This window comes from Takifugu flavidus, chromosome 20 (genome assembly GCF_003711565.1).
Source record: "Takifugu flavidus isolate HTHZ2018 chromosome 20, ASM371156v2, whole genome shotgun sequence".
NCBI lineage: Eukaryota > Metazoa > Chordata > Actinopteri > Tetraodontiformes > Tetraodontidae > Takifugu > Takifugu flavidus.
Genome location: NC_079539.1, coordinates 8,936,181 through 8,957,423, shown reverse-complemented (window position 1 = coordinate 8,957,423; position 21,243 = coordinate 8,936,181). Strand labels below are relative to the sequence as shown.

Here is a 21,243-nt window from a genome sequence, read left to right as displayed (position 1 = left end):
GGCAAGAGAATTTAACCAAGATTGTCACTTTTTTTAACTTCTAAATAGCATCTTAAAAATCCAGACTCTGGAACATGTGTGATTTTATGCTTGACACCATACCCTCAAGCCAAAGGGGAAACTTCTGTGTGAGCTCTACTTTTCTCAAATCAAGGAAGGTTTGCTCTGTCCTTATTGACTGGATAGCCCATGCAGATCTCATAGGCACTGGCAGATTGCTGCAAATCCTATCTTTATTCATTCCTCATGAAGATCTTCAGAGTTCCAGCAAAGGTTTAAAAGCAGCAGCCAGAGGACCTCACTGTGTTTCAAGCCAGATAAAGCCCCTTTATTACTACCTTGAAAAACATGTCACCCTGGATGAGCTCAGAAAATTACATTTAAAACTGGCAAAGGAATATTGAATTAGTTCCCTACAATAAGCTGCATAGGATGCTCATATTGTGTTAGTAAGGTTGTGTGAGTGTGTGTGTAGTTATGGGGATTGTAGAGTGTCCAATCCATTTTTAAACCTTTGATTCTTATTCCGGATACAGTTGGAACTGAAACGGCAATTCAAGTCTGTCACAACAAACCCAGGCCAACTGGGATCATCACACATTCATTAATTCAATAAAATGGAGGAGGAAAGCATTTTCCATTCATTTTTTATTAAGTGCCCTTGACTTTCTGCATCTTGACGTTTACAGCAACTAAAGTTTCTGGCTTGTCTATCTGTCGTTGTCCCAAAACGCCAGGTTGTTGTCTGGTTGTTCTGATTGCTGTTGTCCGGCTGTAAGTGGAGCCACCAGAACAAGATGACTGCGTCTAAATCCCTGAAAGCGTGAATGGGAGTGAAGTCATCCCATTGGTTTTGCATGTGCAATAATTCATGTGAAAATTCCAACGATATCCACTGCGACAGAGGATATTCCTGCTTGTACGAGGGTTGAAGGGTAAACAATGACACATGTTATAGAGCTCTGAGCAGTGTCACTGAACATTAGGGTATTAACATATGAGCTCGACCCCCTAAGTCAAGTTGGACTTTTACAAAATCAGAAGTAAACTAAGCAGACAGCAGCTCCCCCACAAAAAAGAGCCCAACACTGCAAGAGTAATGTTCCCACGGGACAGAGCAATGCTAGAGTATGGGCTTTAAACTCCTGGAATTTTACCTACAGCTTAAAGACAGTGGTGAAAACCCCCCCAGAACAAATTAGTTGGACCTGGAACCCGATCTATACATTTCAGCACAAAAATAAACACTTCCCATTGCTCTTCTCAATGTAAATAGACAGATCTTTACATTCAATATTCTGTTAAATCGAATCATAAAATATAACACAGACGCTTGCTCGACAACTGGGGGGGAATAACTACTGATTTGAAGGGCTTGTACTGTATGTATATTTTCCCTGTCACAAGTGTAAATCATTTCCGAGGGCTTTAGTTTCCAGTCCTTGGAGTAAAAGATGAAAGTGCAGTGGAAGCCAAGACGTGTGTGTGCAGGTTCAGTATCTGATGTCATGAGCAGTAAGGTTGGTACATGTCTTGCCATTAAATCACCTCTATCACGCTCCATCACCGTGTCTCAGGCTATATACTCTAGCAAGACGTTTATTACAGGAATGTTTGATCTTGCGCTTCACTTTCAAGCAGCATGGCCCTCATTGACTTTAATAACTGTATGATCCAATCTAGATGGGATGAGCTCAAACCCCCACCGGCGGCCAATCCACATCGTCCTTCCTGGCTATCAGAGTAAACACTGGCGGCTTTCTTCATTAATGATGAGCTGCTAATGACCACGGCATTTGCATCCCTGTCCTAATTAAAAAAGCAGATTTGAAATGGTGGAATTAAGCAAATATGCTGCATGACAGTTCTAATGTAACACGTCTCTATGGGATTATGCACGCAGGGAGTCACGTATGATTACGTAAAAGGAGGATTTTCAGGTATCGCACGTTCACGTTAAGCATTTGGGACCTTACAAGGTCCCACAAAGTCTTTTCAGTGAAACACTCAAGAATTTATGAGGGATTGAGAAATTGCAGTCAACTTCTCTTAAAGCGTAGCTTTAGTTTGCATCTTGTGTTGCCAGGGTAATCAAACCCAAGGTCAAAGTTCAGCGGGCCCTGAATGCATCCAGCAGGTACAATAAAAAGAGGTTCTCTCACATAGGCCTTTAGTGCAAAAGGTCTCAGTAGAGTGTGTAGGAGGATGGAGCGTCCAGTGGAGCCATTAATCGCCATGGTTACCGCTATGAATGCCATTCACCTTCAGCAGCTTTTTGCTGCACACCTCAAAGCTCCACACGAGGAGAAAGAAAACATGTTCCTCAGTAACCCCTCGCTGTCTTCCATGTAAACCTTGAAAACTTTGTTCATTGTGCTCTCGCCTGCTTGTCCTTCAGTTTTATTGGGGTTTTATGTTTCTTTCGTTCTGCACATCCAATTTCAGCGTGTATAAAGACAAACTACTGTTGAGTTCATGCACATTTATACAGCCTGCACATTTTGTATGTTGAAGTTAAAGTCTTTTATTGCAGTTCTGAAAGTCTGAACTATACTATTTAATGTATGTATCAGTTTATACACGTGACTAGTTGAAGCTTTTTATTGACTGAGCATCAACGGGAGTCATTATGTAGCTCTACTGGTGCTTGGACACTGTCTGCCCAGTGGACCCCCACTGGCAATCTATTGAGTGGTTCTACATTGCCTTGATGTTTAGTTTTTCTCTTTCACATGACCAGAATTCTGTTCGCCATGGTGTCATCACGTGTTTAGGCCCAGGATGTGCCTGTGCCAAGGAAAATCTATGATTCCACCAAAGCGACCTCAATTACTACCGAGACACACAAAGTCAGACTTGATAGAAATATAGCTTTAATGTACTTTAATATGTAAGTAAATTTGACTCTTGTTCCATTATCACACTTGTTTAATGGGAAAAAATTAAATCCTCCTTAAGTTTAAGGCCTTTGCTGAGGCCTTAAGGCTAACCTGCCCCGGGACAGGTCGATGGGCGCAGGTGAACTGAAGCTGAGGACATAAAGTGAACTCCTAAATTAGATTTGAAATGCCTCTGCAGAAGACTTCATATTATATTTAGTGTATTGTGTCAACTCGGAACAGGATGCCCTTGAGTCAAGCCTTAAAGGAAATCAAATGAACGTTGGCCTGCTCTTCACGGCTCCTACGGAATCTTTGGAGTTAGAAGTGCTCTGCCTTGGATGAATTAGGGAAACATGGGCCACCTGAGGCCTTGTTTGGTCCTAATAAAACCTCAGACTAAATCTTCAGAAGCAGATATGCATGAAGACCTTGGCTGGAAGACACAATTTTTAAGTTCAAACACAACAAAACCAAATCACATGTGGCTTCCTTTTACGAAAGAGCACGATGCTCTGTAGATCTAGCTTGGCAAAAAACAAAAAGAACTCAAATCTGCATCTTATAGCTTTCTTTTCATCCTGAGTCACACAGCCAGGCACTGTTGTGGTCTGGACTGGTCATAAAAACTTAAGTGGACAGCTTTATTGAATGACTTACTAAGCTGCCGTATTTTGCGAGACTACACTAAGGCACTTTTGTAATGAACATGAGCACCTTTTTCTGGAAGAAAACATGCCTTCTATTCAGCACTTTCAGACAGTCTCAGGATAATGGACGTGGCAGTTGCCTTGGCATTTGAAACGGCGAGGCATCTGTGGAAAAAGACTAAATGTCACAAGTGACCTTTGGAAAAGCCATAACTTCTGACTTTTTCCTGACTTCATTTTGTTTTTCAGTTTAGCCTAAACCAGAATTTCTATCGTTGGTAAGTTCCCAACACTAATTTGATCATTATTGTTGATTAATGCCATGAAACTGTTACTTTTTTCATTGAATAACCAGCAGAACTGGCCAGTAAGAGGCAAAATTGCATTGGTCTTAGTTTCTCATATCTTCATTTGAACACCTACAGCTTTATTTAAAAATGTATACGTACCTAAAATGGTCAAATTCGCTGCTGCTCGACCGCCCTTGATGGCATTGAGGCTGTGGCTAGACAAAATTCTGTCACCCTTGTCAAGAAAACCCGTCTGAAGACAGCTCATTTGAACTGTGGTTGCGGTGGTGCTGGATTTTTTCTGCTAATGAAACTCCACCTACAAGTTTCCTTTTAATTCTCTTGCAGCTTCTGGTGTGAGTGACCTCACCCCATCCGTAATTCTCAACTCTGGCAGTAAATTTAAATTAGACGAAAAAGAGGAGAAAAGTGAGAACTTTATGTTCCTACTTCTTAAATGTTGCATTTTTTTTGTCCAAACATGAGCACACCTATTATTTGAAAGGAAGTTGTGAGACAGAGAGACATGAATAACTCCACGTTCTGCTGTCAGCACCCAATGGTCACAGATTAATTTAGTATTGCTTCAAAGTATTTTGATTCCTCTGAAACTTTCAGGTGGCTTGCAAAAGGACATCAAATGTCACCCAAACAGCAGGTCCTGATCACTCAGAGTGGGAGGAACAAAACGAGTGTGATAAATGAGGTTAGAGGAGAAAGAAAGAAGGGGTCAGTTCAAACACAGCTTGTGCACATCAGAACCTTTCTCCCGGGCAAATAGGAGGACAAAGGCCTCACTGCAGCCCAGAAGCCGGCGCAGTTCCTGGGGCAAATGACTCTAATCAAATTTGTGCGATTGGACTCAGAAAAACCAAACGTTTAAAAGAGGCTCCCTTCAAGGCAGAGAGGCATTAAAACGTCCACCGATGAACTATCAACCAAAGCCAACAGCCATTGACAACATACATGCCATGCCCTCCTAATGAATTAACCACACAGATAAAAGTTGTGTGCTTCCTCTTGTGTGCTGTGGAAAAATATTTTTGGTAAAAGTACAACAATAAGACATTCTATTAATGCTCAAAAAACCCTTACACTAGATTTACTTATTCCAAAAAAGTACAATATACCAAGAAACAAAGTCTTTTTTTTTCAGCTTTAGCTCAATCATTCTGGATGAAACTCTGACTTTGTCAACCATCTCCTGTGAGTTCATCTACGATCAAATGGCCTTTTGTTAAGAAGCAAAAACCTGGACACTGTTGAGCCTCAGGTTGTTGTGAGTGAGCAACAGCAACTGATGGGAACTGGTGGGAAAATAACGCCTGCTATTGCAGAATGAAGATAAATGTTCTGAGGGGGGAGATTAAACACAGCAGCAGCAGCAGCAGCAGCAGCAGCCTAAAGGTCCTCTGAGGCACAAAAGTGAGGAGTGGTACAGTGTAGTGACCTGTGGCCCACTCACTGCTTTCTGTGTCCCAACAGAAAGTACCTTAGCGTGCTTCCTGTTAGCCCGCTAAATTGACTGCTTACACCCACGCTCCCATCTCTACGGCAGCAGTCTGGAATTAACCTCTTCTGGCCTCCTCAGCCTACAACATCTACCATACTGAGGATGTAAGCATGTACTAACACCCAAGAAGACAACAGAAGGAAGGTCTCTTGCTTCCACCCACACCCATCGCTCTTGTCTTCCGAACAATTTGTTCCATTACTCTGACCCAGATTCATCAATCAAGGCCGCGGCGTGTTTCATTAAGAGCGCCTTTCGACATCTGCTCATTGTGAATTTGTTTGTTCCGAAGTTTCCCCAAGCATCCGTCTTAATCAACACGGCGAAGGCACAACACACGCAACAAAATATTGAACTCTAGATATGCAGAACTGCAACAAATCTATCTCTTGTCAAGTATTTTAGCACATTCTACATTTAAAAAAATGAAGTCAAAGATTTTACGAATCTGTATTGTGAAAAATGCAAAGCAAAGTAAAAATAGGTGAAATGAGAATTGAAAACCACTTTTGCTGTTCTTTAAGCTTCCATTGCCATGAAGAAGGCCCCCCTAGCATGGGTATTACCTTAAAAGAACTTGTTTTAGCACACTTTACTGCGTCACAGAATGACCTTTACGGTCTTTGTAAGACTGATGCAGCCATGTTTTCTTTCCCTATTTATTTCATGCAACTCTGATGTTGGACTGTCTTGCAGGTTGTTAGCTGGACCTGTTTCTATAGAAACATCTTAATATTAATCAGTTTTTTGGGACATTCCAAAGTTTCTTTGCAGTCTGGATTAAGGAATTTAAATGTGGTAAATGGTAGCTCATCCAAAACCTGCAACAAAAGCAGCCGCTGTGCGCTAGTGTGCACTTTAAACTAGGACGACAATAAAAGCATTGAAAATCACAGCGCAGTAGAATAGGAATTACACAGGACAGAACATTGCAGGACAGTTTTAAAATTGGGGATTAAGTGTACTCTCTGTTAAATGCCGCTTTAAATTGCCACCATTAAACATGAATAGGGGGATTTTCAAACCAGTAGAGTTGACTCTAGCCTGGCTATAAGACCTCTATTGAGTGGAAATAGAACATATTGAGATAATCCTGCTCAGGGTACCAAATCAATGGTAAATTGGTTCTAAAATGAACACCTCAGTTTCAGTATCAATGCATGACACTCAGCCAGACAGGGAGGGGTGGACGTGGACAGAAAAAATGTGCTTATGAAGCAAAACTTTTTGGAATTGTGAATCTGGGCCAGGCTAATGAATGAAGTCAGTGAGTACACCCATGTATCAGCATTTCAGATGTCAGTATAATGACATGGCTTAAAGCTGATGGAAACTTGGGAAGGAGTTCTTCATTCTTGCACTTGACTGTTGAACATAAATATAACTCAGCCTGCCATCTGAGCACCCAGCAAGACTTTTGAGGGGAAAGGGAACAAGGCTATTCATTAACCTGCTGACTAAGAACGGTGGAAATATAAGGTTAGGATAGTAAGGGTTTGGAATCGAAGGTAAAGCACAGAGGAGTCTATTCTCTGCATATATTATATTATAAAGGAGACATACCCACATTTATTAGGTATAACAGTTTTCGAGCAAGGTTTAACTTTGTTAATTTTGTATGTTCTGTTACTTGAAAATGATGCCAAAGTCCATTATATTCCGCAAGGTTAAAAGAGAATAAAACAAGTGATTCTGTCCTTGTAATTCAAAATCAAACCCTTCTTTCAAAGAAAACCTTAAGCTGTAACACCCAGGCTACATTAGTAATTTATACTGTCAGACAATAGCCTGAATAAAAGGCCCATAAATCAGCTGGTATTGTGTCAGAGAATATGGCTCGTATGGAGATATAAAATGTGTAGTACCAGCAGAGTGCAAAGAATGTACACTGCTCACACGGGACAGAGAGGCAGGCGAGCCTGCGCCCTCTCCACCGTTTCGGTATTATTCTAAAGAAGAGGGAGCTCTTCTGCTCTTCAGGAACGGATGCATGCTGCGCATTCCAAGCGGCAGTCAGGCCGTCACGCCTCAAAACCAGTTACCTGTCCAATTTACCAGTGACTTCAATGCCTGCCACTACTGCTTTTATGGATCGGCACGTGCGACAAGAAGAATTGGACCCTTCTCCTGTCGTATCTGGAGGTAGCCTGAAGCCAAGGCTTAAATATAGACGCACTAGGACAAACCTCACCTCTGTCACATCCTCTGTGAACCTTCAACTTTCAGTGGCAGCAAAAAAAGAGGACTGTTTAATTTGCATTTAGCGTCAATCTTGCATTAGCATTTGCATATGGACATATGGAGAAACAAAGGCATTTTTTATCAGGCATTTTAGGGCTGACTGGACTAGAAAAATGCATAAATGTCTTCTTCAATGACAAATACAACTGTGGTCATTTGTTTCTTTAAACAGCATTTTCTTCACAATAAACTGCATTTTGGTGCATCCTGATTCTCTGGAGGATAAACCCAAAGGACATATTTTTATTATTAGGACATTTATAATACTAAATCTACTCAATCTATGACCAGTAAACCAAGTGATCAAATTAACTCTACATATCTATTTCCTCCAAACCAAAGGATGTATTGAGGATGTTCCCGAGGCAAGTTCCGGACTTAAAGCACCCATAATTGATATATAACAATTAATATTGGATTAGGACAGCCAAAAATATCTTATTCTGATGTATGCTGTGTGATATAGTCCACCACTCCAAGGTCGGTGAGCCCTTAGTTTAAGCCCTTAGTTAATTACAACAGGGGGCAAAATAACAACGTGCAAATCTGACTGGTAAACTGATCCTAATTCTATAAAATCACAGGGAGGTGATGGATAGTAGGTATCGTAAATGATATCTGCAGGACCAACGGAGAGTCTGCTGTTGGAGATACCAGCGCTTTAACAATATTAACAACAAGCGGGACGACAAAAACAAATTTGCCCTCGGAACAGAAATGCAGCCAGCACCCCGGTGAACTAAAGAGGCATAAACAAGAGTGAAAGAGGAAGAAGACATCAGTGGTGAGCAAATGTGGGAGCCCGAGCGAGAACGAGAGGAACAGAGGAGAGACAGACAGAGAGACAGACAAAACTAGGTCATGTCACATGACTGGGATTGACTGCAGGCAGGATTAAATATCCTACAGCATGTGGTCATTTACACAACAAATGTAGTTTTCATTTTATAAATTATTCCTCTTCCACGGGGACTGAGGCTCGGCGTAGCGAGCGTGAAGCCACGCCGCATTCTGCTTGGCAAGCGCGGCTTTTCAGCGAGAATAAAAGCGGGGCATTAAAGACCTGAGCCACCCGATCCCTCCGAGACGGGAAACAAAGGGAGAGCCTCAGATAGCATGAAAATGATCATAACAGGAGGAAACATGGTTCCAGTGTGTGATGGCTCCATTGTGACAGGCTAATAGCTCCATCAATGTGCTTTGAAAAAGCAAAGGACGGAGAAAACGATAAACAAAGTCTGCTAGAAACCAGTGTGTCTTTCCAGTCATGCAGTTTTAGACCTCTCCAATAGTAGAAAATCCTAATGTTTTGTTTTGTATGCTTTTGGTTTTATTGAGTATTACATTTATGTAATAATTTACGAGCATATCATGACTTTCCATGACATAATTCTCTCTTCCCTGTTTCACGGATAAAGGCAACTCCAGCTGCCAATCAAGCACAGAACTGGGCTGAGTGGGTCACGGGCTTAGTCAATCCCCTGGAGGGCCGTCATCGAAATATCAATCATCTATTCACATCTGGTGAGCTCAGAACCCGGAGAAATCTGTCACTTGCTGCTTATAGTTTCGATAGATTAAGCCAAGTGAGCCAATCAATGCGATGTAATGACACCCATGACCCGCACCAGCATGGGATATTCTATTCACACCAGCTTGATCCTCCCCAGGCTTTCAGGGCCAGAGAGCTGAGCTCAGAGCATATGGACCGCAACGTTTTACAGTGCACATAAACCCAGAGATGCTAAACTGGCTAAGTTTGAGCTTGGCGCTGCACACTATCACAGATATTTTATACAGACAACCTTTAATGACATGACATCACTTACTGAGTGAGCATCTGCACGCACACATACACACATATAAGCTTGGAAACGGCTTTAAAACAGCTTTTCGTTGCACGGTAAATGCTATAACAGATGCACATTTCACAGCCAAAGCTAGGCAGGGCTTCTGGTGCCTGTGGTGATGGACGCAGCTCGATTTAAGAACTCAAACTGCACTTTCCACTCCACAATATCCCCTCAAGAACCAGAAGAAGCACCGTGATTCTTTAAGGTAATCGAAGAGCTGTATCAGGTGGCGCACTTAGCAATTAGCACCACTGTACCTGCCACACTTACACTGGGATTGTTCAATAAAGTTCTGGAGTGGGAGATGAAAGAGTTGCAGAAGGTTTCCCGTCCTGAGAGCCATTCACATGAGCATCTCTTCAGAGAGAGAACTGCAGCACTAGTTGGCCGCGTCCAACAGAATACATCATATTTAAACCAACATAAAATCACCGCTTTTTATAAAAAAATAAAATAAATAACTTTTGAATCAGAATATTTTTCTTATATGAGTCTCTAATAATATAATCGAAAGATCTTCTTTTAGCTTTTAATGATATTTTGTATAAGGTCGGCTAATAGTAGAGAAGAAAGAAGTGTTAGAGCCCAGCTAATTTGTCTTAGAGCTGATCATTTGTTGTGTATTTGTTGTGTATTTTATCATATAAGTAAAATGGACTGATTAAACAGAATAATCCTAGTCAGCAAATTTTATGATATTTGCAACTACTATATTTAATTGCAGTGTTTTCATAAATAAATCTTCAAAACATGATCCAATGGCGCTCGTCGTAAATACTGAGCACAAGAAAAATATGGTATTAAAATTCATGAATAAATGAATGTGAAAGAGCTTTAAATTCAGATGCTTAGGAGTGCGAGCAAAGGTGTGCCTCTTGATTCATAAAAAGGAAAACAGCCATAAAAGTAGGATTTATTTTAAGGCCCTTTCGAAGCATATTCCTGCTACTGACCTGTTATTTATCCCTGCATGTCTGGCTGGAGACTCAAAGAGCTGTTCAAAGCATAAGGCTGCTACTAAAAACCTGCCTTCCAGGATAAAAACTCCTGTTTCACGTCGAATTACTGACCAAGACAGGACAAAGTCAGATCATCTCAGGGTGGAAGCAGTGAGCCGTGATCTAGCAGAAGATAACTGAAAACGCCAAGGTTCATTTCGGTTCCTGGGGCAAACGAGTGGACAAGTCAAAGGGAGGTCACGCCTACCTGACGATAACCTGGAATCACCTGGGAAATGCTTCCCGCTGCAGCATGACCTTTGATTGATGTCCACAGGGCCCATGTTCACATTTTGAGGAATATAAAAAGCAAGGAAATCATCCGACGGCAGCTGGATCCTTCTTTCCATGATTGAAATAAATGCCATCTTCTATCCTGGAATCAATCAATTCAAAATTTCTTTTTCGTTTTACATAAGACATTGAAGGTTGTAGGTGATATCTGAGCGCCTACCAGCTACCTCGAGCTAAAATTTGTGCGCAAAAACCGAGATGTAGTCGAAGGTTTCAACATCAGCTTAGCGTGACTTGTCGGATCAGCCGTGCTGGAAGATGTAGGATGTCCTAGCTGTGGGACAAGATGGGGGAAGAAAAAGCCAACACAACCTACAAAATCAGACTTTTGACAGAACCCAGCTGAGCAGGTTTCTCCTACTCCTTGTGCAGCGTTTATCAAGCATGCAGCGCGTCCCCTCTCTCGCTCTGGCTCCCTCCCGGTCTTTGATCAGTGCCCTTCTCCTGCCTGTGTGTACTGTGTACATCTCTTTTGATCAGCACGCCGGCCACATTAGCATGTACCTCCACATTCTGCTCCGCTCTTAAAGCTGCGCGCCTGTCAGCGCCACCATTCGTGCAAAGCCTCACCCAGGTACGGCAGAAGGCGCTCTGGGCTCGTACGGATCGTCATCGCTAATGAGCGCGGGCTGGCGCTGCCAAGGATGAGAGGACGGACAAAAAGCCTTGCCATGCATGTCTTATCTGGGCCCTCAACAGCGTGCACTCTGGTGCATGAATGAAGTTGTTGATTCAATGCCGAGGCTTCCCCGTCTCTGTGGGACGTTGTACCACAAAGGGAGCCTGAACACACCATCTTTGTAGGTTGTTTTTTTTTTTTAAAAAAAACCCAAAAAAAACAAGACTAATAAATACAAAAGCAAAAAGCTGTTTTTTTAAGATCACACAAAGGAAGCCTGTTTTAATCTTAACGTGCCTCCGCACAAAAAGTCTGTTATTCCTGGTGAAAGCCAAACAAAAAGGTTACTTTGCATGCTATGATTTTAACGTTTACTATCGGAGGCCTGAGGAATTCTTTCTGTCTTTTTTTAACTGTTTTATGAGGGGTTGTGTTTGGCCCAGGACTGGGTCCACAGCCGGGTGCCCTCTCACTTCTGTGCTAGTTAATTAGCCCAGTCCTGCACAAAGAGGGGGGGTCACATGGGCCCAATTTGGCCTTGCTATAAAATGGGCGAGGGCTCACCCCACGTTACTACAGGACTATTTACGTGCCTGGTGGCAGACTTTGAAGATGCAAGAAAACAGGACGTAGAAGAAGTGAATTAGAGTGTGTGTGTGTGTGTGGGGGGGGGGGGGGGGGGGTGAAATGAAAGGAGGGGACCCTTAAATTCCAGGGCATTTTTCCAGATGTTGCACAAATATTCTGCTGAGGCAATCCAGATGTGCTCACTGTTTATTCCTTCATTCTGGTCACTGTTCCAAGGACTCCTCTTTCTTCCCTTTCTTCTTTTTAACCCCCTCTTTCTCTCCAACCTCTTTACCACCCAACCCCCTCGTTCAAACAGCCCACAACAGAGGTCCCTGACCAATAGCCTTTTTTAAGTGTAGTCTTTAATAGGCCACAGGGCACCTCCACATCCACTAGGATCCTGTAATAACCGTGCACTCTCATTTTCCACAAGCATGCGCACAGAGAGAAAGATTATGTGCTTTGTTTTATCTGTCTTTGGATCAATTAACAATTAACTCCGTTTCTAATAATAGCTACAATGACTCAATGAGGAAAGTGCAATCAATGGGGCCAGAACTAAATAAAACTAGAGTGCAGGTTGTTTCCTTTTCCAAAGCCAAGGAGTGATTGAGTTGTGTTTTCCTCATCACTTCTCCCACTTGGTTGTCATGTCTACCGAGGCTGCTCCTCTCCCACAGAGCCTGACCCCGTCGCAACCCCCTGACCCTCCTTCTTTCAGACAGCACGCGGGTTCCCAGCTGCTCCGCCGCTCCACACACACAAGTTCATGATCCAGTGCGTCGGATACAACCCCGCCCCCTGACTCCGTCAACATGCGGCTCAGGTCCATGTCAAAACATGTGTGAGCCTCTGCTCATAATGCTACTGTACACACTAACGTGGGAGGGAAACACACACAGGTGTTGTCCTACTTCTCAAACTACAAAACCCTTTAATGCAGAATTGCAGCTCAACTTGGACTTTAGCTGTAACTTCCAACCTTACATGGAATTAAATCTTTTAACTACGAGGAATCGATGCTTGAACTGTTACCAAATGCTAAAAAAAAAACATGATTGACAGCTGGCAGGAACTTACTGCTCCCCGCAATTCTTGAGACTACCTCCCAGATATTAGACATGGCAATGTTACACTTAAAATGAATTTGTTCTGCTTCGTCCAATATTTGAATTTGTCGGGGAAAAAAGCAAATTGAGTCAAATATTAACATGGTTAGTAAGCCAATATTTAGCTAAACGTTTAAGTGCCAGCTGGCGAGTGTTATGCTAACACAACTTTTTGTTGGGTTCCTCAGATGTGGGAATTTTTTGTGATAGACAGATACAAAACAGGTTCAGGGACCTAATTGGTGCTGTAAAGATGTTCTGGAACCTTACTACAAGAACACGTTCTAGACATTGTTCTCACTGGGGCTTGAACCGAGAACCCTCTACTTCTCAACCGAGTCACCAACAGACTGAGGTGCCACTGCCTCGTTGTCGAGTTTGCTACTCAAAAACACTGTTTTTATTACAATCTGTGAAACTAAAACGCTCATTGAATTTGTTCCATTAAATCAAACACTACACCAACCGCCTGCAAGAAAAGTCCCAAATATATCTTCAACTGAATCGTTTGAACGTATGATTTCCTTCCACCTAGCGTCCTCAAATAACGTGCTAATCAATCACGAAAGTAACGATTAGCTAAAACACGGGCGTCTGCCAACGTGCGCGGACTCATGCAGCAATAATCTTCACAGCTGCCCTTCGTGGTCCTGTTCCGCCAAGCGGCTCAACTCTCAGATCCCTCCCGTTTAATCTGGGCCATTCTCCTATTTCCCATTGTGCGCTGAAACAGAAGAAAGCACCCTAAACGTGACACTTGAACTTGTCGGAGCTGTTCGCGTATGCAACTGTCAGCGCTTTGGTATGCGGCTCGCAGATGACAAAGACACCAGCGCCTGCCTGTCTCCGTCTGTCAAGCAAACCCTGTTGCTCAACTTTCCTTCTCTTAAATACCACAAACGACAGATTTATATAGAAATCGGGCCGCGACGGTGCAGAATTCTAAATTTATGTTTGTCTTTATGTTGGACGGCTCACGGATCCGGAGGAAAGTGATACAAGACCATGTGCATAATCCATTTACAAGACAGTGAGATCACTTTGGCTGGTGGATCAATGTGCACGTGTTCATAAGCAGGTTAAGAAATTCTGCGAAAACATCGACTCAGCCTTTGCTGGTTGAATAAGAAACGTGCGACAAGATACGTTTACAATGTGTTTCATTACTGTCAACCTCTGCCGTCTTGATTGCGTAATACCGTGCGACTCTGCTATTGGGTTTTACTGCAGAACCCCGTCTGCAAAGCAAATTTCCCCATTGGCCCAATAAAAGTGGCCTGAATGTGTAGAGCAGGGAAAGGGTGGGGGCAGCCGTCTGAGGCCCTTACACAACCGTCCCAACTCAGCCCTGAGTCGAAATGAATGCAACTGTTGATTTTGACCATTAGCAGCAACTGGTGCAGCTTTTACCACCAGTTCCGCGTTGGCGGTGCTGTTTTTCCAGAAAGACCTCCCCTCCTCCCCCATCCCGAACAGGTTTTTGGACGTTGACAACATTCCTAAAGCCAGACGGCCGAGCAAAGGTGTCTAACCATATTGACGACTGACTGTCAGGGCCACCTGTGTTTTGCATGTCTACTGTAAGTGTGTGCACACGCCTAAGGACGTGCTTGTGGCTTACAGCCAGCGATGCATGAACTCGTTGGACCTGCCGGCATTGACAAAGCAATCGCATTATTTTCTCGCATTATTTTTGAAATGTGCGGCAATTAGTGAAAATAATTTGAACATTCCACCCTGTGAAGCTCGTTAATATTTATGCTCCGTATTTATATCCCAGGGAACAGTGATTTGGTGCTTTCAGGGCTCCTAATGTCCCGTGGCCTCATTAGCTATCCAGGCGATATAGTTTTCCTGCAGTAGATCTTCATTTAATCGTAAATACAGCAACATTTTCTAATCGTATGGAAAAAAGAGCCGATTTGCAAATATTATTTGAGTCATTTTACAGGGAGGTTTATATTACTGTACGGGAAATAGCTGGCGGCTGATTCAACAACAATTTAAATCCTCTTCCTGGAGCCCTGCAGGTCTGTTACTGAGGAAGGTAAACCTGAGACATCTGAGAGGATATACAACCACATCGAGCACAGCATAAACAGCAGTGGGAGAAAGTTCTGTAATTATGTCTCTGGTAATCAAGGCTAGTGTTTTTGTCAATAACAGAGCGGACGGGGGAACACGTCATTTCTGCAAAGCAGCTTCTGCTAGCACTACTGGGGTGTTAGCATATTTGCTTACTGGCTGTGTGGAGCCCATGTGGATGATATGCCCTTTTAAGATTGAAAAGTATATGGCAAACAAGGGTTTTCTGCATGCAGAGGGACCATCAAACCAACCATCTGCTGCACACTTAGCATTTGCCATGACACCAGGAATTTGAAAACATGAGCATTTCATGTGGGTACTTTTGGTAACCATTCACAAGACTCAAATGTTTTCTTTAAAACTCTTTTTCAGGGCTACTGTGAGTTGCAAACGCTTGTGATAATGGGGACACAATTTTTCTGACATCAGCAGTTTGCTACAGAAATGTAAAACCATAGCAAAGCTAACTGAGTCATTGCTATTATAAGGTGATTGTGGTTTGTCTCTCCTCTTTAAATACGATCTTGGAGCCACGTTGTTTCTCTTCTTAAAAACACATGACTAAATTTATTTCCTGAACTCAGCGCCACTGTGCATGCAACATGAGACAAAGTCGGTGGCGTCAGACCTTGTTTTCCTGCCAGTACGCATCCGATCACCTCCGGATAAGAGGACCGAGGACCGCCTTAGCCAACTCTGGGTATACTTTGGCAAACTGTTTTATTTTTAAACTAGTTTCCTATAAAGCGCCACTCCTCTGAGCCAAACTCAACGTTCACTGAGTTGATGACAGCATCGGTATAAACACTTATTTTGTTGCTGCAAGCAAGTTTCTTTGAATCGTAGAAGTTTACCTCTAACACTAGCAATACATCTAGTCCGCAAAAAAGTTCGGGATTTGCATTGGCTTCAACGCAGCCACGTTGGGTACGTGTTGGCGCGCAGGTGTAAACTAACATTGCCTTCATTCGACGCTCTCAAAGCTGCGAGCGTGCAGGAGCTGAAGGGAACTGAGGTGCTCTGCACGCCGTTAGATGTCCCTGGCCCAGTGCCCAGCAGTGAATAGAGGCCCCGCCCTGTTGGCATCTGGCGAGGTGACGGACAAACATAACGGCGGGGTGGTGGCAAAAGGGAGGGAAGCGTGAGGCGCGCTCAGACACCTCGGCTCGCTCAAAGAGAAACTCTAGCGGAGCAGCGAGCATTAATTACCCCGCTTCTGCTTCAGCGGAGGCTGTTTCTGCGTCACACATGCAGCATGATGCGGGGTGTTTTCAGCACGCGTGTGAGAAAAACAGAGTACTGTGTGTTCACCTGAATATACAATTTTAGAAACAAAAACACGTTCCCTGCTGGAGTCCACAATCTTATTCCTTTTTCTTTCTCAGTGGGATTCGACATCAAACATCAGCCCTGCTTTTGATCGCGTTACCCGCTGATGATATCAAAACCGCTGTAACAGATACATATTATTACAGGTACCAAAAATGAGCTTAATTCTGTGAACTATTGTCTAAAAGTGGGGAGAGAAAAAAGGCTGCTTCCTCCTTCCAAAGTGCCTAATTTGCGCTCCAATAAATTATGTTATTTATTTGTTTTTTTAATCTCTGGTTCTCATTGGGGCCAATTATAATTAGTCTGGAAAAATGTGGGCATAAGGAAATATAATGACATGAAGGAGCATAACATATCGAGGATTCACTCTATTCGTCATCCCTCCCCGGTGAATACCCATCAAAGCTTATGTGCTCATAACTTAATTACAAAACACGTCGCCGTGGCCAAACAGCCGCCATATTTCAGGGGATTATTGCAAACACAGACAAGAGGTGACGGGTGTTTATATTCCGGGGAAAAAAAGTCAACGTGAGGACCGCGGAGGAGCAGGAAGGGTTGTTCACCCGTGACAGCTACTGCTACGTTGCAGATAGACTTCTTTTTTCGTTTTTTACGTTGCCTCTTTCCGTCCTTCCCAGCAACTACAGAGCGTTCCCAACTCACCTTCCACTTGATGGGAATTATGGCTGCGATCTAGTCAATTCCCAGCAGAGTTTCCACTTCAAAAGCGCGGCTCTACGCAGCCGGAATACGGCTATAGCCCAGAGAAGAGCCGCTCCGGTGCTGGAGATGACCTGCAACGAGCACTGACACTGAACTGTGGACGCTTTTGCAGTAATGGGCAAACTGGACCCGTGAGTGTTTAATGCTGCGTGATCCTCGGGTCCGATGTGAGGTTCTGCCATTTCAGTGAACATGATGGGATTCTGCATGTGAAGCGCTGGTGCAGCTTCATTCGGACAGCGATTATTAGTCATTAACACCTGATATTTATATTTGGATTAATAGCTGAAAACCCAAATGAATGGACTAAAGGGCATTTATACATTTTGATGAGGAAAATGCAAAAGAACAAGATCCTCACGATACATTTCAAACAACTTAACCCCGTTATTGGCCAATTCTTGCAATAATGGAGGCAACAAGAGAGGACGGGTCAAGGTTCGAGGTGCAGAATTCGCTATCGATAAAGACTTTCTGTGTGTGAGGAGCTCTTCGCGCAAATAATTAACAAGCGAGTGCGTGAGGTCTTCGATTCGTGCACCAGAAAGCCTCCCGGCAGGTTTTTTTTTTTTTTTAGTCATACTATGTTTAGAACATAAACAAGTGGGGGCTGCAGAGGCAAGAGTATGGCAGCCTATAATGTGCAGCGTTTCATCTGCAGCCAAGACTTCATGGTTCATGCTGATCAAAAGAGATAGCCTTCAAGGAAAACAATCTACACTTGACGGTGGTTTGCTGTAATTATAAAAACACACCCTTGCTGTATTCATAATTGGAGCATGGAACTTTTCTTCTCGCAGTTTGGATTGGAAAAGGGTGGGAAAGAAGGACAGAAAAAGAAAGAAAGAAAGAAAGAAAGAAAGAAAGAAAGAAGAAAGAAAGAAAGAAAGAAAGAAAGAAAGAAAGAAAGAAAGAAAGAAAGAAAGAAGAAAGAAAGAAAGAAAGAAAGAAAGAAAGAAAGAAAGAAAGAAAGAAGAGGGGAGAGAGCTGTCACTTTAAGCCATTAAGTCTCGCTGTAAACCTCCTCTCATAAAAATGACAGCTGCAGCCCCTTTACTCAAAAGGCAAAGCCATCACATCAGGAACACAAAACTGGACGGCCGTAAAACAGAAATTTGGCCAAATGCTTTTGGCGGTGTCATTCCTCCAGCCCACTCCCACCATACAGACACCTCCACATAGACGAGGAACGCCTTCTCCGTGCGATACCTTTGTTCCTGAGTTACTGCCGGGGAGGAATGTCCATCTTTCCCACACGCGCGGCACGAATTTTGTCCTCTGAGGCCGTGAACCTCACTGAATTTGCGTCGGTGTGCTGACTGCGGCGCAGTCCGGTTCCACCAGATTACAGGAAAAACAAGACGGGAAGCCGGCAGCTAATTTTTTATTGGTAAACAGAAATCAGATTAAAATTTGCATCCCAACGCTGATGTGACATCTGTTTTTGAGTTGCACTCAGCCTGAGGTTGGCTGCTTTTACAAATTTATATGGGGAAAATGGTCTCAGAATTTAGGAATATGCCGTTTAATCGAACGCGGTTGAGAAACTCGCAATTCCACTGACAGATCACACAGCCCTGACAAAAAGGACACATTCTCCTTTCAATGTCACTGCTTCAGTCTCTGCGGCTTAATGTCAGATGTGGATGGAGGGGGCGGTTGACAGGGGGATCAGGCTCCACATCAGCGTACAGTGCTGCGAAAACTGTGCCAAAAGGGGACGTCGTCATCACTGCCAACAACCGATCCATAATTGTGAAACGCGCAGGCTGTCATTTCAAACAGTTGCATGTCCGAGTTTTCTAATGCGCCACGACAGATAATTACATTGAGTAAGCGGCTAATCGATACGTTCAAGGGCTGCGATGATAGCCGTGTCCTTGAAGGGGCCAATTAACAATCGCCACTCAAGAGGACCTTTGATGGAGCAAGTTTAAATATAAATGGTGATTTCAGGACTATAGGCAATGGGAAAAAAATGCTGATACAGCATAAGGAAAAGATGAGATCCGACACTGCTGCGGGGGGAAAAGTGTTCCTTTTCAGTTAAACAAGCGAGTGCTGAGCTTACATTAACTAAAGAGGCTGCCTGAGTGTGCTGCCTGTGTGTGCAACGCTGTCATGCACTGAGGCAGATTGAAACTTGAACCACTTTCAGCACGAACACACAATACAGCGCACCTGTAATAACAGACTGTCAGGAGTGCGTAACGCTGTCGGTTTCGCGTGTTTTTCGGAAAGCCACATGAAGGGCGTTGTGGCAACGGTGTCAGCGAGCGGGATCTGTAACTGAAGAAAGCTGCCCAACATCTCAGAAGCCCCCACGCAAATCTGCCCAGTGCATCCCGGGGATCAACGTGCGGAGGTGTAACACGAAGCCTCCATGAAAGAGCGGCAGACACAATAAGAGGGCTCACCTGCAGCTCTGAAGTGGGAGCTGAGACAGGGGACAAGGGTCCATTCACTTTGACAAACTTACAGTAGTGTTTGGCATTAATCATTTACAGTGTGCTATGTTTGTGTGTGTGTTTAAAGCGGAGATTACAACACACACAATGGCAAATAAAGGCTGATGGCTTACAAATGGTGAAGCCTAAAGATTTTTACTGCCATTTAAAATCGGGACAAAAAAATCACCCAAAAATGATCAAAAAGAATTGGCTAAGCATCCAGTTGCCCCAGTTGCCTCTGTTATTGTAGGTATCTCCCACCTGTGTCACTTGTTTGTAAGAGAAGCTGGGCTAATCACCAAACTCCAGCACACTTTTAACAGGCTTGGAGAGTCGTTTAAGGACCCACTTGGCTTGAGTGCCAAGTTTACATCCAGATGTATATAATACGCTGCTAGACTTGTGATCCACGGGCTGAAAACTCCAAATCAAACCATAGCAAGTTAAACCCAGTCATGTGGAAAAGAACAAAGCATAGATTTGAACTTACTTGCTAGCTAAATACACATGAAACACATGGTAAAGGGCGCAGGAAAGTCTTTAACCCTCTTATAAGCTGTGTCTGACTGGAACTGTGCTCAGTCTCTGGCTCCAAAACTCGAAAGGTTTATTCCAATTTGCACTTTTTCTCTATTTTGTGGACTAACTTTGGATAAAGGTCTAATTGCGGCGCACGCGAGGAAGACTGCGCGCACGCGAGATGTCAAACGGACAGAGAAACGGATGCGTGGTTGGATTTAACAACAAGTTGAGCGTAAACTTTCGTTGAAAACAAACAAACAAACAAGTAGAAACAATAACAGAGTCTTTTAAAAGTCGTCCGCAGCTCCAAACATGTTCCATACATGTTTGGCAACTCGCGCTGTCAAAGAAGGTTAGGGGGGGTCGGAATGCCAGCGCGAGGACACGTTCGCGCACTGTTTATCGATGAAAAGTCAGAATTGGGTCCAAATGAGGACACAAACGAACTTACCCAATGACAAGAAAGGTTTGGTTTCCATGTTTGACTTGGTAGGTTAGCTCATGCCAGCTGAGGAGACCGCCTTGGTGAGTTTCTGCCACGGGCTCGAGAGGAGCTGAGCCGGTCGCCGCCGCCGCCGCCGCTCCGGCTGCCTGTGCCGCTAACGTCCTCTTCTCGACGCGGTAAAAGTGACAGGTCGATGCGGGAGAGACCCTCGGACGACAACCTACTGTCTCTGCCTGTGTTTGCTTCACTCGGCTGCACTCGTTGGTTCTTTCTGCCTGCTCTCCCTTTCGCTGTACAACAACTCCAACTACTGGATCTGCGCTGCAAAAGGGACCGCGCAGGGGGGTACTCCCACCGACGCACGCCAAGCCGCATCGACGCAACGGAGAGGGACGCGCGTCTTATCCTGAACTTTGAAACGAGCGGCAAAGAACTGCAGAATACTTTATCTAAGTTTTTAAATAACAACTTTGCACACCAACTCTTGCTATGGGTTCAATATTTTTTCTTTTCCCCCTCCACATGTTCAGCCTCTTTAGCTGAGCGGCAGCCGCTTATTCTTTTCACTCCTTATCTGCTGTTATTTTAACCTGGTCACATCTGATGAAGGATGGTTGTTGTTACCTCAACAGATAAATGTTTCCACCACATTTACAATTTGCAT

The 21,243-nt window shown here is 43.7% G+C and overlaps 1 protein-coding gene across 2 annotated transcripts in view; it reads right to left on the bottom strand.

Annotated features, from left to right (window-relative positions):
* rxraa (retinoid X receptor, alpha a) overlaps positions 1-20,996 on the bottom strand; it is a 72,707-nt gene extending 51,711 nt beyond the window's left edge. Inside the window, exon 1 of one of the 2 annotated variants that reach the window (XM_057018082.1) lies at positions 20,586-20,996. In XM_057018082.1, coding sequence (XP_056874062.1) covers positions 20,586-20,613 — 28 coding nt within the window. In that variant the 5' untranslated portion in view covers positions 20,614-20,996. The remainder of the gene's footprint in view (positions 1-20,585) is intronic. The other variant, XM_057018083.1, reaches the window with a different exon arrangement.
* Between the last annotated feature and the right edge of the window lie 247 nt (positions 20,997-21,243).